The 17809-nt window shown below is 41.0% G+C and overlaps 1 protein-coding gene across 2 annotated transcripts in view; it reads left to right on the forward strand.

Annotated features, from left to right (window-relative positions):
• The window catches only part of sptbn1 (spectrin, beta, non-erythrocytic 1), a 223920-nt gene extending 206467 nt beyond the window's left edge, over positions 1-17453 (forward strand). For both annotated transcript variants that reach the window (XM_067989007.1, XM_067989008.1), the window contains 4 exons: positions 11007-11245; positions 12361-12534; positions 15749-15791; positions 16119-17453. In XM_067989007.1, coding sequence (XP_067845108.1) covers positions 11007-11245; positions 12361-12534; positions 15749-15791; positions 16119-16334 — 672 coding nt within the window. In that variant the 3' untranslated portion in view covers positions 16335-17453. The remainder of the gene's footprint in view (positions 1-11006; positions 11246-12360; positions 12535-15748; positions 15792-16118) is intronic.
• The last annotated feature ends 356 nt before the right edge of the window (positions 17454-17809 follow it).

Consider the following 17809-nt stretch of genomic DNA (forward strand, 5'->3'; position numbering starts at 1 on the left):
AAATAATTCATGAGACACTGGCTCCTGTGTCACTGGAACTGGTGAAAGTTTTGTTTGTGAAGGGCAGCCATCCAAGCTTGAATAGTAGAGATGTGGAAAAGGATAAATATTCTGGCATTTTGTTTTATTACTATAGACTATTAGGGAGGATTTATCCAGAACTTTCCTTCAGAAGATTAAATAGCTGGGATGGAGTCCATAATAGAGCAAATTGTACATGGTCTATGGAAGGAATGAGTTTTTGTTGTCTGTGTTTTATGTTATGTAACTGAGCTTCCTGTATCAATTAGATTAACAAAAAGTAGTGTGAATTTGAAAAAGATTGTTTCGCAACAATGAACATTATTCACCTCTCACAGTAAGAACATGCCTCTGAGTTAAGGATGGTAAGGGTCAATTCTGAGATCCTGCGGAAAATGCCCTTAGGATCATTGCACACGTGAGCACACACGCACAAAAAGATTGGGGAGCTGACTTCGTCAGATTCATCAAGGTCTGCTAATTTTAACAACTTCACATATATGCCTTGCAAAGCTTGAACATTGCACTTGGAGCCTAATGCAAGTGGGGGAAGCTGAATTCAGACCATGCATGGTGAGGTCAAAAGATTAGACTATGTAATGTAGAGGCACAAAACAGAATCTACTTCTGACCTCCAGAATTGATGGCTGTGAGATGGATGTTCTGCTGCATGAAGCAGATGTGAGGAGAGTTGACCTGTTTGGCACTCCAGTGCACTCTCCCCAGAGGATGGCAGTGCACCATGCCTGGCAGGAGGTGGTGGCCAAACTGAACTTTCTACAGTGCCTTAAGGACCTGGAAATAGATGCACAAGAAGAGGACACACTTTAAGAATGTGGCATGGCAAGATTAACCAACAGTACCATGAACCAGTTTAGATTATTCAATATTCATTCATGGCATTAGGGTGTCGCTGGCAAGGCCAGCATTTATTGCCCATCCCTAATTGCCCTTGAGAAGGTGGTGATGAGCCGCCACCTTGAACCGCTGCAGTCCGATTAGTGAAGGAACTCCCACAGTAGCATCAGGTAGGGAGCTCCAGGACTTTGACCCAGCGATGGTGAAGGAACGGCAATATATTTCCAAGTCAGAATGGTGTGTGACTTGGAGGGGAACGTGCAGATGGTGGTGTTCCCATGCATCTGCTGCCCTTGTCCTTCTAGGTGGGAGAGGTTGCAGGTTTGGGAGGTGCTGTCGAAGAAGCCTTGGCGAGTTGCTGCAGCTGCATCTTGTAGATGGTACACACTGCAGCTGCTGAGCGGTGGTGGTAGAGGGAGGGAGTGAGTGGCACCTCAGCCACCACCTTAAACAATCAAGCGGGCTGCTTTTTCCTGGATGGTGTTGAGCTTCTTGAATGTTGTTGGAGCTGCACTCATCCAGGCAAGTGGAGAGTATTCCATTACACTCCTAACTTGTGCCTTGTAGATGAAAGAAGGGCTTTGGGGAGTAAGGAGGTGAGTCACTCGCTGCAGAATACCCAGCCTCTGACCTGCCTATGCAGCCTCTGGGGAGAGTGCACTGGAGTGCCAAACAGGTCAACTCTCCTCACATCTGCTTCATGCAGCAGAACATCCATCTCTCAGCCATCAATTCTGGGGGTCAGAAGTAGATTCTGTTTTGTGCCTCTACATTACATAGTCTAATCTTTTGACCTCACCATGCATGGTCTGAATTCAGCTTCCCCCACTTTCATTAGGCTCCAAGTGCAATGTTCAAGCTTTGCAAGGCATATATGTGAAGTTGTTAAAATTAGCTCACCTTGATGAATCTGACGAAGTCAGCTCCCCATTCTTTTTGTGCGTGGCTGGTCCAGTTAAGTTTCTGGTCAATGGTAACCCCCAGAATTTTGATGGGGGATTTGGCGATGGTAATGCCATTGAATATCAAGGGGGGGTGGTTAGACTCTCTCTTGTTGGAGATAGAAACATAGAAAATAGGAGCAGGAGTAGGTCTTTGGCCCTTCGAGCCTGATGGTCATTGCCTGGCACTTGTCTGCGTGAATGTTACTTGCCACTTATCAGCCCAAGCCTGGATGTTGTCCAGGTCTTGCTGCATGCGGGCTTGGACTGTTTCATTATCTGAGGGGTTCCGAATGGAACTGTACGCTGTGCAATCATCAGCGAACGTCCCCATTCCAGACCTTATGATGGAGGGAAGGTCATTGATGAAGCAGCTGAAGATGGTTGGGCCTAGGACACTGCCCTGAAGAACTCCTGCAGCAATGTCCTGGGGCTGAGATGATTGGCCTCCAACAACCACTATCATCTTCCTTTGTGCGAGGTACGACTCCAGCCACTGGAATGTTTTCCCCCTGATTCCCATTGACTTCAATTTTACTAGGGCTCCTTAATGCCACACTCTGTCAAATGCTGCCTTGATGTCAAGGGCAGTCACTCTCACCTCACCTCTGGAATTCAGCTCTTTTATCCACGTTTGGACCAAGGTTGTAATGAGGTCTGGAGCCGAGTGGTCCTGGTGGAACCCAAACTGAGCATTGGTGAGCAGGTTATTGGTGAGTAAGTGCAGCTTGATAGCACTGTCGACGACACCTTCCATCATTTTGCTGATGATTGAGAGTGGTTTGATGGGGCAGTAATTGGCGGATTTGTTCTGCTTTTTGTGGACAGGACATACCTGGGCAATTTTCCACTTTGTTGGGTAAATGCCAATGTTGTAGCGGTACTGGAACAGCTTGGCCAGAGGCGCAGCTGGTTCTGGAGCACAAGTCTTCAGCACTACAGCTGTGATGTTGTCGGGGCCCATAGCCTTCGCTGTATCCAGTGTGCTCAGCCATTTCTTGATATCACATGGAGTGAATCGAATTGGCTGAAGACTGGCTTCTGCGATGGTGGGGATCTCGGGAGGAGGCCGAGATGGATCATCTACTCGGCACTTCTGGCTGAAGATGGTTGCAAACGCTTCAGCCTTGTCTTTTGCACTCACTTGCTGGGCTCTGCCATCATTGAGGATGGGGATGTTCACGGACCCTCCTCCTCCCGTTAGTTGTTTAATTGTCCACCACCATTTACGACTGGATGTGGCAGGACTGCGGAGCTTTGATCTGATATGTTGGTTGTGGGACTACTTAGCTCTGTAGCATTCTGCTTCCGCTGTTTAGCATGCATGTAGTCCTATGTTGTAGCTTCACCAGGTTGGCACCTCATTTTTAGGTATGCCTGGTGCTGTTCCTGCCATGCTCTTCTACACTCCTCAATGAACCAGGGTTGATCCCCTGGTTGGTAATGGTAGAATGAGGGATATGCCGGGCCATGAGGTTACAGATTGTGGTGGAATACAGTTCTGCTGCTGCTGATGGCCCACAGCACCTCATGGATGCCCAGTTTTGAGCTGCTAGATCTGTTCTGAATCCATCCCATTTAGCACGGTGGTAGTGCCACATACACAATGGACGGTGTCCTCACTGTGAAGACGGGACTTCGTCTTCACAAGGAGATGACACATGCCACAGTGTGTAGCCTGTCAGTCTGTTCCACATTTACTGCTGGCCCACCAAGCCCTCACAAAACCTTACAGTTCTTTCATAGCATCTCTTGCATACCCATATCTCAGCAGGACAGGTAGTCAAGATGACATATACAGTTGAAAGCCTTGCCACATTCTCATGGTCTTCAAGTTGTACATGTGGCAATCATCAGTGGTCCCTTGCACTTAAAAGAAAAAAAACACATTGGGTGTGCATGTCATGGTATTCAGTGGGACCTGTAGCAAGGCGAGGCACTTGTCCTCATCGGCAAGCAGGTGTGTTACAGCCTACAAAATGGTCGGGGCCTCTTGATCTCCCTGGCATTATGGCATTATCCTTCTTTCATCTTCTACCGCCTCGGCCATGAAACAAATATTTATTTGAAGTGTTTTAAAAGCAAGCTTACCTGAAAGAGTAAAAGAAAAAGCTGCCAATGTTTTTCCAAAAAAAAATTCAAAAATATGGAAAATGTCCAATACACTGCGTTATATAGGTACTATATCCTTGCCACTAGTTGGTGACCTATAGAATATACCCAGTAGTGTAATGGCACCTCTATTGTTTCTTAATTCTAACCAAATAGATTCTGTCCTTGACCCTTCCAGGACATCCTCTCTCCAGCACTGCAATATTCTCCTTAATCAATACTGTCCCCCCGTCCCCCCCCACTTTCTTCCCTTCCCTATCTTTCCTGAACATCTTGTATTCAGAAATATTTAGTACCCAATACTGCCCTTTTTTGAGCCAGGTCTCTGTTATCGCCACGACATCTTACTCCCATGTGGCTATTTGCGCTTGCAGGTCTCCACCTTGTTTAGCACGCTTCGTACGTTTACACACAGTCTTAGGCTTTCTTGTACTCTCCTAGTCTGATCCCACCTAATACCGTGCTATTTCTCGCTCTAGTGCTATCATTCTCTCCCAATCCTTTGTGCCCCTTGATTTTCCTTTTCAATGCTACATCCTGGTGTCCAACCCCTGCCAAAGTAATTTAAACCGCGCCCCCCCCACCCCCACACAGCACTAGCGAACCCCTTCGTGAGGACATTGGTCCCAGCTCTGTTGAGATGCAACCCGTCTGGCCTGTAGAGGTCCCAATGCCCCAGGAATCTAAAGCCCTCCCTCCTGCACCATCTCTCCAGCCACGCATTCATCTGCTCCATCCTCCTATTTCTATACTCACTAGCGCGTGGCACTTGGAGTTTGAGAGTAATCCGGAGATTACTACCTTTGAGGTCCTCCTTGTTAATCTCTTTCCTAACTCCTTAAAATCTGCCTGCAGGACCTCATCCCTCTTTCTGGCTATGTCGTTGGTACTGATATGTGACATCCTTGACTCTGGCACCAGGGAGGCAACAAACAATCCTGGAATCACGTCTGCGGCCGCAGAAAAGCCTGTCTGCTCCCCCAACTATAGAATCCCCGATCACTATTGTTCTCCTGACCTTTCTCCTCCCCCCTATACAGCTGAGCCACCCATGGTGCTATGGTCTTGGCTCTGGCTGCACTCCCCAGAGGAACCCTCTCCCTCAGTACTGAATACTGGTTAGAGAGCGAGATACACTCAGGACTCCTGCACTACCTGCCTGATTCTCCTTGTCTGTCTGGAGGTCACCCAGTCCCTTTCTGCCTGCACTCTCTTAAGCTGCGGGGTGAGCACCTCCTGAAACGTGCTATCCACGTAGCTCTCAACCTCGCGAATGCACTTCAGTGATGCCAACTGCTGTTGTTGCTGCCGCAAGACTTCGAGAGTACTAAGACTCTTACCTGCAGTTCCACCTGTCGATTGTTTTTAAAATTGCTACGGTGGATTAGGGAGGTTTATTTGAAGCATTTATTTGGATGTACACAGTAAGGAAACGTTGGGTAGATAAATTACTACAAGCACATTTCTGTACTTGTAAAAAAAATCTTGTATAACACAGGGTTGTCCTTATCTAAGGTTTAATCTTTAATTCTTTGATACCATTTACAAGACGACTCATGAAATGTATTTGTAAACCTCAATTTATGAACCTCAATTTTTAAAAAATAAGTTTTAAAATAATTGTTAAAAATAAGATCAGTGGCTGTCTCAGATGTGATGGTGGTGGCAGTTATTGCCCTGTTCTCATACCCTGAACTGATGTGCATTATTGAGAGTCTGGGCTGTGAGACCAACACTACTCCAACTGGAGTGCTGAGTTGAGGGGTGACTCACAACATATTTCTACAAGAGTCTGCTGCTCTCCCAGTAGGCAGTCTTTTTACACTATAGAGGTGTAAAAAGAATATTCATTTGAGGTGATAATATCAAAAGAATACATTTTATTTTCGACTGCTACTGAAGTCAAGGGAAAGCAAAACTCAGCACCTTGCACTTCCACTTATTCGTAAGTTATTCTGGAAAGGAGATGTGGTAATGCTTTTGGCTGTTCCAAAGTGTCAGGTGGCTTTTGGAAGTTTTTTTTTAAAGAAAGGTAAGTTTTGATTGTGATTTTTAACTTAGCATCATGAGTTTTCAAGGGAAAGCTAATCAGTTTTTACTTTTTTAAAAAAATTCAAATTCACTGCTGGAAAGGAAAGGGATATACTGTATAAGGGGATTAAAGTCAGTGGAAAAAATGGTTTCCTGCATTCAAATTACACTAACCTTTTTGCTAACAGTGAATGGAGGAAAATATGACCCAAGTATTTTATTCCAAATGCAAGACATTGGACACTATTTATGAGATAACATGTCAGTACATAAGCTGGGAAGGATTTATTAACAAATTACTAGCATGTTTAGAAGCAACTCATTCAAGCTATGACCATCAAAGTCCTATCTTACATAGAAATAACAAAGTCCACAAGCAGCATATTGACATCACTAAACAGTGCCCAGGGCTATTAATGTACTTTTTCTAACCAAGTATTAAAAAGCAACAGAACTAGGTGTAAACCGTTTTCTAAATTGATGTTGAGTAGCTAAGACTAAAACTTAAATGTTGTGTTAATTTACTGTGCTGGTATATTCCGTAGTTTATTTTGTAGATGTAATGGAGTTATCATGAGTTGTTATTTTTCATACTCTGCCATGTAGTTAAAATACACATCTTAGCACTTTCCTATAAACTCGGATTCAAATGAAGTGGTCAGTATTCTTTATTTCTCTGCATTTCATATACCTTCTAGTCTGTACTTTGCAGTGATTTATTATTGTAGTATTAATATTTTGTGTGTTTTTTTCTGCACTGATGGTGATGGACATACCAGTACTGGAACTCTGCTTTGGTGAATGGTTCATAAAGCACTGTATGATGACAAACGTCCCAAGTGTTGACAATTTTATTAAACGAGTTGTGTTGAAGTCTAAAAATTCTGCTAATAAATTAACTTTATCCTTAACAGCATCTAGACTGTTTAAGAGCAGTAAGACAAGAAAAGCTATTTTTAATTAATTGAGCTTCCAACTAATGAGGTATAAGCAGTGTGATTTTAACTTATTCTAAATTTTTATATGTAAACATCAGTCAGTTCTGAAAAATTAAGTGTTTAATGTTCATGTCTGGTTTGATTTTAACGATCTTAGGCAGCTTGCTCAAATGTATGTATGATTTGCCAATATATATCCCCTTAAATAATGTTTATTGAAATTCAATTTAGGCCCATTTTAAACTTTTTTGTCTTCAGATTTTTTTTCATACATATTTGTAAAATGTTATCTATTATTGAACCAGCTCAATTGTTCTATACACGCAAAGGTAGTTGATGCATTTTGTTTTCATCTTAAGCAACAGACTGTTCTTGCTGCATGTTTATTAATTTTGATTCAGTTGTTACAATGTCAGCCATCAACTAATTGAGCATTAAAGCATTGCTACTAACACACAGTAACACTGTTAAAAATGGAACAAATCTGATGTTTGTTTTGATTCTGTTGTAACTATCACTAGATTAACAAGCTCCTGTCATTTTTCTGTTTCATAATGGTAGTAGTTTATTTTTGCATGCATTTAGCATGTTTTAAGCCTTAATTATTAAAGTTCACATTGCATTTGAATGTTTTCTTTGTTAACTTGTGTTTAAGTGTTTGCAAAAGAACATTGTCGTAATCATTACTTATTTTCTGTACATATTTTTCTCTCTATCAGAACTGTACATTTTTTAAGCATTGCCGTGATTAAATTTGTACCTAATAGGCCAAAGATCACAATAGCAAAAATGTTCATAGTTCTGAAACCTGAAAGTCCTTTATTTCAGAGCTCCAATATATACCATAATGTATCTATATTTTCTAAACCAAGAAATATAACAGTCAAGGTCCAAGGCTTTATTAGTAGGTTATGTTCTCTAGTCTTAACTCGCCGTCTGTGTGTTCTCACTGAAATTACTAACACTGGTTTGATTTGTTAGTCTTGTCCACCATTTCATCAGCTTCCTTGCTGTCGCCCATTAACTATCATTTTCTTACAGTAGAGGGCACCATTGTGTTGAACTAAAATGTTCTGTATTACCAGCACTTTACAGATCTGTCAACTTTGACCATGTAAACTTTATGCATGTTGAAGAAGCCTTTTATTCAACCAAATTTTATAGAAAAGCATTGACAGAGATAAATGGTGATTCAGGGAAAAATGTCACCAAATGAGGCTGCTAGAATTACATCATATAGCAGTTATGTGCCACAGAAGACTGTTTAAGGGCAACTCAGTTTAAATAGAAATTGCTTTAATATGAAATCTCTACAACCCCAAATTAACATGAGAGAATGATAGTTGAAAATTATTTTGTTACAACCAATTTTCTTTTGTGTGTCAATGCTGTAACTTGATTTTTCAGTTGTACACTGAGTTTAGAGATTGTTTAACTACTGAATGTACATTTGAAAAATTGTAAAAGTGGTTTAATGAGGTATAAAAATACTTAAGCATATTTACCATTGTAAGTTTAGAGATGGGCTGTCGCTGTGGTTTTCTCAATATTTTTCTAAAATCTTTAAAATAAGTTAACAGATGCAAAGTATGAGTGATGATTTGAGTGAAATGCCAATGGAATAAAGCAGCTAATTTTTGCTTTCCCATTTTCTAAAAATAAGTAGCATATTTAAAGTTGACAGGTCATATTTGAATAGTTTAGAGAGCTATCAATACAATCTTGATAATCCAACCACAGTTGTTAAATGTGAACAAAATGAAAAAAAGTTAGAAAGCAAAGGAGGAGACAATCAATCAGATTAACAAAACATTGCTTGCAGTCCACTTGATCTGAGAATTCATACACAGCACCTGCTTCTGGCTTAAAAGGATTCAAAATGTTGCCCGTAGCTTTTCTATGGCTTTATTTGTTTCAACACTAGTATGAGTTTGCACATCTGAGTGCACATCCTTGATCATCTTTTAATTAAAACTAAAGCACTAGTAAATACTTAGCTGTAGTAAATTGCTAATTACATGCTGGTCATTGTGTGACCCGTCGACTGCTGCATCCACCTTGCAAATACGATTCAGAAAAACGAGAGAAAAGTATTGATAGCACAAGAACCAAGAGTGATCTGAATTTCTGTGGCTAAATCTAGTGGAATTACAATTCAAATAATTTGGATGACTGGATTCTGAAGATACCCACCCTATCCAGATAGAAACTGCAGAGCTGCTGGAAGCTTGGCTGCTCTCTAGGTTGTCAGGATGACACTGCAGCAAGCAACATGAACAACAGAGCAAGTGATGGACAAGACCTTGGGTCTGTCTGTTTCTGGGGGTAAATAACTGTATTGGCTTTGAGTGACTTTCTTGACTTTCGGCTTTCTATTTTTTTAACAAAATTTCAAATCCATAATAGTTGAAATTTGACAATCACTCTTAAAATGCTGTTTGCATTGAGAACTGTGCACCTTCCTTTATTTTATCAAACTACAAATAATAAACCTGGGTGGTGGTGTTGGCCTGCATGATGTGATCTTTAAAGGATGAAATCTCTGCATGCCTGAATTATGTCTTAATCAAAAAGAGTGAACGGGCATAAGCAAAGTCTATGTTGAAGGGGAACTCAATCTGTATTGAAGGGGAAGTCAATAGAATGGGTTAGTACAAGGTTTTTAAAGTACCTCATCATTTATCTTTATTTCCATGTCTGGTTTAGTCCACAGTCAAAATTTTCCCTACCTTCCCATAAGCACCTGTGTGAAGACCACTCTGAAATTACTTTTTGATGGACAATATAACCTGAGTTATTTGGGGGTAATACATTTATTTGCTGGCATTGAAAATAGATAGGCTTCAATTTTTGCACCATCAACTTTCCATTCAATTTTTTAAAAACAGCTACTGTGATTTTTATGCTTTTGATTCTACTGGAGTGGTTTGATGTTACTTATTTGAATGCCAGTGAAGAGCTGCAATCTCCTTTTGGCAATGTCAGGACACATACTTCCATCAAAATGTCACATCTGGGTCTCCTTCAGATGATATGCAAGAAACTAGGCATAGTACAGTGTTGATTTTAGTCCAATGTGAGAAAAATGGAAAGATAATGGGGGAGGGGAATACTTTTATAAAGCTTCACTAAACCCATCACCTTTTATATATTTAAAAATTCAAAAATCATTGTAGACTTTGTTTATACTCATTCTATATACCTAACAGTTTACCTTGTCCAGGTCACTGTTAAAGTTGCTGTGTGCTTAGTCTCACTGGGTGAAAATGAATATTGTTATGCAAGAATGATTTAAATCTGTTTCACAGTTAGAGGCTGCTGTTACATGTCAGTCATGTCCATCTCAGAGGTTACATGAGCTTCTTTGTAATTCACCAATGAGTGAAATTTCTCTGTTAATTTTAGGAACTACTCATGCTGACTTTTTCACTAAAATTATCAAAGCCAGGAACTTACCCCATCTCACCCCTCCCCACCCCCCCAAACAAGATTTATAATAATCCTTAAGGCAACGTTACATGGGCACATGTAGCTTTCTGGTACCTCATTCAAGTTGCCGCGTGTAAACTCAGACAGCAAGTGTTGATGCCAGCTATTTGACTGTGGTGACCATTATAGCTATGCTTGCTCCTCTCCTCATCCAATTACCACGTACACCTCATCCAATTGCCACATGTATGTGATTCCAGCACAGATCAATAGCTAGGGATTTGGAGTCGAAATCCTGGTTAATTTTTTCCCTACTTAGTCCACCGAAACAGGTCAATTGTGATGCCCCTGTTAACTCTTCGCTAACTCCCCACACAACATGAATCTATGTTAGGACATTAGTAGTCTACACAATTCAATACCACACTGCACTATGCACCTGTTCACAAAGCCATTTGGGTGTGGGGGGTGGTCTTCAACCCATAGCAATTCTTAAATAGTTAATGTTCCAATGTATTGTGACTCAATCCACTGAATATATCAATACCTATAATTGATATAACAATAATGACATTTTCAGTGCATGAAGAATGCACAGCCTCAGATATCAATGTGTTTGGTTTCAAACTATTTTTGGATTAGATTAAAACAGTGATTCATTATCTGTTGAATCCAGGTGTCTGAGACAATTGAGACGAGCGAGATGGTGAATGGCGCCACTGAACAGAGAACCAGTTCAAAAGAGCCCAGCCCTGCAGGTTCACCAACTTCAGATCGTAAAACCAAGACCTCACCTTTGCAATCCCAATCTGCTACTTTACCAGTCAAGTCACAAGAAACTCCCTCAGCACAGATGGAGAGCTTCCTGCATCGCAAGCACGAATGGGAAACGCACAGTAAGAAAGCATCAAGCAGGTAACTTATTGATTTCTTAAATACACATTTCTGTGAAGTAGCTTGAATCTGGGCTAATTCATGTAATTCTAGGTTTTTTTTGGGAGAGTAGAAATCCCTCTTCCCCTGTCCTGCACCTCTGGTAGCTAAGAGGCTGGGAAATCTGCCCTCAGGCCTTCTCCACTCCTGCTGGGAGTTAGGAGGTGTGCAAAATCAATCCAATGACAACTCTTTCCCCTGCCTCTCTTCTTGCTGTGCCCTTGTCGGGGAGATACTTGTCCTCGGTTTGTTTCTCCCCACAGCAGTATGCCTGAGATCAGGAGTTTAGAGATGTTGCCCAGCACTGGTGCTCCAGCATGCTGCACTGCAACTTAAAATAGCGAACAATTATTTTAAGAGTGTTATAGCAATCTAGTATACATATAAAGGGCTTTGGTAGAATACAAAAAAATATTTTTTACTTGAAAAGTGTTGTGCTTATGAAGTGTGAAAAGGTGCTCCTCTACAGATAAGGTACTAAAACTTCAAACAGGAGGAAGATCTGATCAATACTATCCGGCATATATAGAACTTACAAAATATTTGCTACTTACTTAATCTCTATTTTAAACATTCAACATGGGGAATCCCCTTATGGTTTACTGAGTAAATGCAAAGCCAGGCCTATTACTAAACTAGATCACGAAAGTCCCAAGTTAATTTCCCAGTCTGTTCGGAGCTAGTTGATGTGAGCCAAATAGGCAATATGGATGCTACAGTTGAAGCTAAGAAAACTGTCAGCGAGGAATACTACTCTTGCGCATTATCCAACCTATTCTGGAAAGTGCATGTGTGGATGTTGCACGAGGACAGAATTGGGTTTGGCTGTTGTAAATAGCCTGCAGACGCTAACTATCTGTACTCACACATGGAAGAATGACTACTTGGGCAAGATACTGAAGGGCTGATTACACCCATGAAACTGCCTAAAATGAGTCTGGGTCCTAAAGAGAAAAGAGAAGTAAAAAATGTTTAATTCAGCATTATGGCTTTGCAGTATCTCATGATTGTGAATTTGATTAAACAAATGTTGGTGTGTTACAAGATACAAATGTAGAACAGTTTATGAACTGATTTAACTTTTTTTTATTTTTCAGATCTTGGCACAATGTGTACTGTGTGATAAACAACCAAGAGATGGGCTTCTATAAAGATGCAAAAAACGCTAGTTCAGGTATCACATATCATGGTGAGGTCCCAATTAGCCTAAAGGAAGCCACGTGTGAAGTAGCTGTTGACTATAAGAAGAAGAAGCACGTCTTTAAACTAAAGTAAGTGCTTTCTTATTTATTCCATTATTTTGTGCGAGACATGTCATGAGATTTACTCCCTCCACATCCATTCCAAATCAGTTAAACTTCTTACTATAGTGTAACATTGTTTTTTTTAAATATCTTTTATGAGCCTTTATTTAATAAAAGGCAACACATAGAGGAGATAATAAGAAAAACTGGAATACCGAAAATCTGAAATAAAAACAGAAAATTCACAGCAGGTCTATCAACACCTGAAAGAGAAAATAGGTTAACATTTTGGGTGTAGAACTGAAAATTTTATTCAAACATGGAGGAAATAGTCATGAAACATGACATTAAGTAGTGGCTAAGTGAACAGAGGGAATTTCTATGGCATTGATATATGTCTGTCATTCCAAGTTAGAATATCGTTAACTCTGATTCCTTTTGAAAACTACTATGTGGAGAACTATCTTTGTCTCATTCACACAGATCTGCAAACATTGTTACATCAGTAACATGAATTATTTACATCAATTTCCGTTCAAGCTGATTCTCATCAGCCTCTTTTTTTAAAGCCGCCACGCTGGGGATCCAATAGATCTGTACATTTATGTACACTGTTCAAACAGAGCAATTTGTAACCTCAGCGACGTAACATATTTGATCAGATTTTCACTTAATTGCTGGATGCTGTTGATTATTCAGACACATTTACCTGTTGCCTCAATAATGCAAAATGCTTTACTTTCACCAACCTACAAAAGTGACTTCTCGCAGCTGAGTGACATAGCAAGTTCAAGCACTCGCTCATTGCTCCTGTACAACAACATGATGCAGATGGATGCCTGCGAGGTTTCTTTCTTGCAATTTTTCCCCTCCTCTCCTGGAGGCATTGCCTTGCCTTGCTTGGGTACAGTTCCACAGATGCTAGATGCCCTAGAGTACCTCATTCAAGTGGCCGATGTTCATGTGTGTGACTGTCAGCCAACAGGCTATTCAAACCAAATGGGGTGTAATAGCTCAGCCCAATCATTTTGCCCAACATCCAACCACGTATACACACACACCAGCAGGGGTCGTTGGATAGTGATCTAGAACAGGCACCCTGATGATTCCCCCCCCACCCCCACTCTAACCCTGGGGCACTGAGGCAAGTTGTAGCACTTTCTACCAACACCCTTGCTGAGGTCAACAAATTAATTTCAACCAGGGATTGAATCTGAAACCTTGCTAGTCTTTATGGCTCTTTGTGATGGAGAGAATACGTGGTCAAGCTCATTAATTATTGATAAAATGGAGAAAAGCAACATTTAAGAAAAACAAACAATTGGAAGTTAGTGTTTAGTACATGATTCTGCATTTCTGTTTAACGTTTGTTAGTGAATGTGAGGATGACTTTTGACATTCCTTATGTAAAGGTGTAAATGTTTTGTGAATAACCAAGCATATGCCAAAGACATGTATAGCAGTCTTATTTCTGTTCTGTCCTCACTTCCTGAGGATGTTGCTGGTGTACAATTCCGTGAATAGCAGTTGCCCTCCAGTATCTTACCCAAGTGACCATTCATTGTGTGTGAGTAAGGCACTAGGCAGTGTGTATCAGCATGCTAGTTTATCATGGCAGCATCGTTGCTCTGCCTTTTTCTTGTCCACGTCATCGCATGCATGCATGCACGCATGCACTAATATTCTCTTCCCTAGCTTGAGGACACTACAGCTGTAGCTGGGATCAGCTAACTTTTTTTTTACTCGTTCATGGGATGTGGGCGTCGCTGGCGAGGCCGACATTTTATTGCACATCCCTAATTGTCCTTGAGAAGGTGGTGGTGAGCCGCCTTCTTGAACCGCTGCAGTCCGTGTGGTGAAGGTTCTCCCACAGTGCTGTTAGGAAGGGAGTTCCAGGATTTTCACCCAGCGACGATGAAGGAACGGCGATATATTTCCAACTCAGGATGGTGTGTGACTTGGAGGGGAACGTGCAGGTGGTGGTGTTCCCATGTACCTGCTGCTCTTGTCCTTCTAGGTGGTAGAGGTTGCGGGTTTGGGAGGTGCTGTCGAAGAAGCCTTGGCGAGTTGCTGCATTGCATCCTTTGGATGGTACACATTGCAGCCACTGTGCGCCGGTGGTGAAGGGAGTGAATGTTTAGGGTGGTCATGGGGTGCCAATCAAGCGGGCTGCTTTGTCCTGGATGGTGTTGAGCTTCTTGAGTGTTGTTGGAGCTGCACTCATCCAGGCAAGTGGAGAGTATGCCATCACACTCCTGACTTGTGCCATAACACTCCTGACTTGTGCCTTGTAGATGGTGGAAAGGCTTTGGGGAGTCAGGAGGTGAGTCACTCGCCGTAGAATACCCAGCCGCTGACCTGCTCTTGTAGCCACAGTATTTATATAGCTGGTCCAGTTAAGTTTCTGGTCAATGGTGACCCCCAAGATGTTGATGGTCGGGGATTCGACGGTGGTAATGCCGTTGAATGTCATGGGAAGGTGGTTAGACTCTCTCTTGTTGGAGATGGTCATTGCCCGGCCCTTGTCTGGCGTGACTGTTACTTGCCACTTATGAGCCCAAGCTTGGATGTTGTCCAGGTCTTGCTGCATGCGGGCTCGGACTGCTTCATTATCTGAGGGGTTGCGAATGGAACTGAACACTGTGCAATCATCAGCGAACATCCCCATTTCTGACCTTATGATGGAGGGAAGGTCGTTGATGAAGCAGCTGAAGATGGTTGGGCCAAGGACACTGCCTTGAAGAACTCCTGCAGCAATGTCCTGGGGCTGAGATGATTGGCCTCCAACAACCACTACCATCTTCCTTTGTGCTAGATATGACTCTAGCCACTGGAGAGTTTTCCCTCTGATTCCCATTGACTTCAATTTTACTAGGGCTCCTTGGTGCCACACTCTGTCAAATGCTGCCTTGATGTCAAGGGCAGTCACTCTCACCTCACCTCTGGAATTCAGCTCTTTTATCCATGTTTGGACCAAGGCTGTAATGAGGTCTGGAGCCAAGTGGTCCTGGCGGAACCCAAACTGAGCATCGGTGAGCAGGTTATTGGTGAGTAAGTGCCACTTGATAGCACTGTTGATGACACCTTCCATCACTTTGCTGATGATTGAGAGTAGACTGATGGGGCGGTAATTGGCCGGATTGGATTTAGCATCAACTAGGAGTCAAACCTAGAACTTTGCTGGTATTAAGTTTTATGTTATAACAAATGCATATAATGTGTGTCTTTTTGTTAAAAACAGGCTGAGTGATGGCAATGAATATCTCTTCCAAGCCAAAGATGATGTAAGTTTCTAAATCTGTCATGAACAAAATTAGACTGTTATTATCTCGTTTGCATTTTGATAGTCAAATTAGTTTTATTGTACCCATTACCATCTTCCTGATTCTTTGATGCTTGAATTACATTTTTCAGCATTAATTTCTGTGTATATACAAAACTTTTAATTTTTTTTAAACTGGAGTTTTTACTAAGTGTATAAAACCATTTTAGTGTAATGCACTTTGTTCAGTGATGCATAGTTCATTTACTGATGCATAGCACAGAGTATTGATGTAATAACTGTGAAAATGACTTTTTTAACTTAGTGGCTACTTTATTTCATTAAATAGGAGGAAATGAACAGCTGGATTCAAGCTATCACTTCAGCTGTGTCTACAGATAAGAGCGAGGCGTCTCCCAGCAGTCAGAGTACCCCAGCAGCTAGCCGTGCACAGACCCTGCCAGCCAGTGTCGTGTTGACCGGTGAATCCAGCCCTGGCAGACGAGAGAAAGACAAAGAGAAAGACAAAGAGAAAAGATTCAGTCTGTTTGGCAAGAAGAAGTAGAGCAGCTCAGCAGCCTGCACTTCTTACATTTCCAACAAAACTCCAGCATGAACGTTTAGAACCAGTACATTACACTCTGTGCCTAATGTCCCTCAAACGATTAGTTTTAATTTACGGAGAGCATCAGAGCGTTGCTAATCTGTAGAATGTGAGGTGCATTGGGCAGTTTTCATTTAAAAAAGAAAGGACCAGTTGTTGATTTGTATGTAGTTTAGGGTCCAAGCATCTAAATTTCTCCTCAATTTTGTGAGGCTGTCTTGGAAGTAAAACAACCTACATCCATGTGCTACTGAAATGCAAGGCAGCAGTGCTTTTGAAAACTTTTATTGTGCACATGGAATGTGTATTAAAAAAAATCCAAAATACTTGTCCAATTCCATTTACTAAGGTTGCTATGCTGAGTCTTGGCTAGTAGAAACTTCCATTCCCATTTATTTAAAAAGTATATTGTATCATCTTTGCTATAACAAAAGGCAAACGTGCATTAATTTGCATTTTAATTTTAAAAAATCATGTTAGCCTGGCTGCAGATATTAACAAAAACTGCTGGGTCATTGTGCAGCAAGCGTGATTAAAGAATGTTGGTATATAAGAATGAATTAGTATACTGATTCACTTTTAAATAATCTGTAATTTTAACAATATTTCTTTTTTGTTGCTCAGTTGCATTATACTGTATGTTTCAAATAATTCTAGTACAAAGTATAAAACTTTAGATGTATATTAACATTTCAAGGCATTGATGTTAAGTGTTGAAGTGGGGGTTCATTCTCTGGAAAAGTAATGTTACTCAAATGGTTACTTGCTTGTTGGCTAAAGCACTGTATGTCATAATTTTGCTACATTACCTTACTATTTGATACATAGTGTGTATTTCTGTCATTGTAACTATTGTAATGAAAATGTCATCTTACTGCACAATCAGGATACATAATAGGAATGAATCCTTGCAAAGACTGGGCCCGTAGTCATGTAGTACAACAGGCTTTCAGTTGTATGGGACTGCACCTGTAGACTTTTACCCTATCTGTTAAAAATGTGCGATGTTATTAAATGCTTTTAAAACTTATTGTGCCATGGGTATTCTTGTATAAGTTTCAATAAACCTTCAGTTTCAGAGTTGAGTGCAATTTGTGTAGATTATGGGAACTTTTGCCGCAAAATATGTCACAACTAAGTTCTAACTGTTGTACATGCTTGGGGAAGACCCTTGCTGGTTTTCCAGGAAATTACACGGTTGCTTTTTCTGAGGGTGGAAGGAGGGAAGACCATACAACATTATCCAATTGGTCATTTATCTGAGTCATTACTGGAAGTAATTTAAAATAAAATAAAAGGGTATAGTGTTATTATTGAAAAAGTAATGAATCTATGAATCATTTTAATAGTGAAAAACAAGTGGGTTGGCATTGAAAATGGCCAAACCCACTCCCAGGAGGCAGGTCGGGCCTTAAAACCTTACAAGGAGGCTTCAG

This window comes from Heptranchias perlo, chromosome 8 (genome assembly GCF_035084215.1).
Source record: "Heptranchias perlo isolate sHepPer1 chromosome 8, sHepPer1.hap1, whole genome shotgun sequence".
In the NCBI taxonomy this organism is placed as follows: Eukaryota; Metazoa; Chordata; class Chondrichthyes; order Hexanchiformes; family Hexanchidae; genus Heptranchias; species Heptranchias perlo.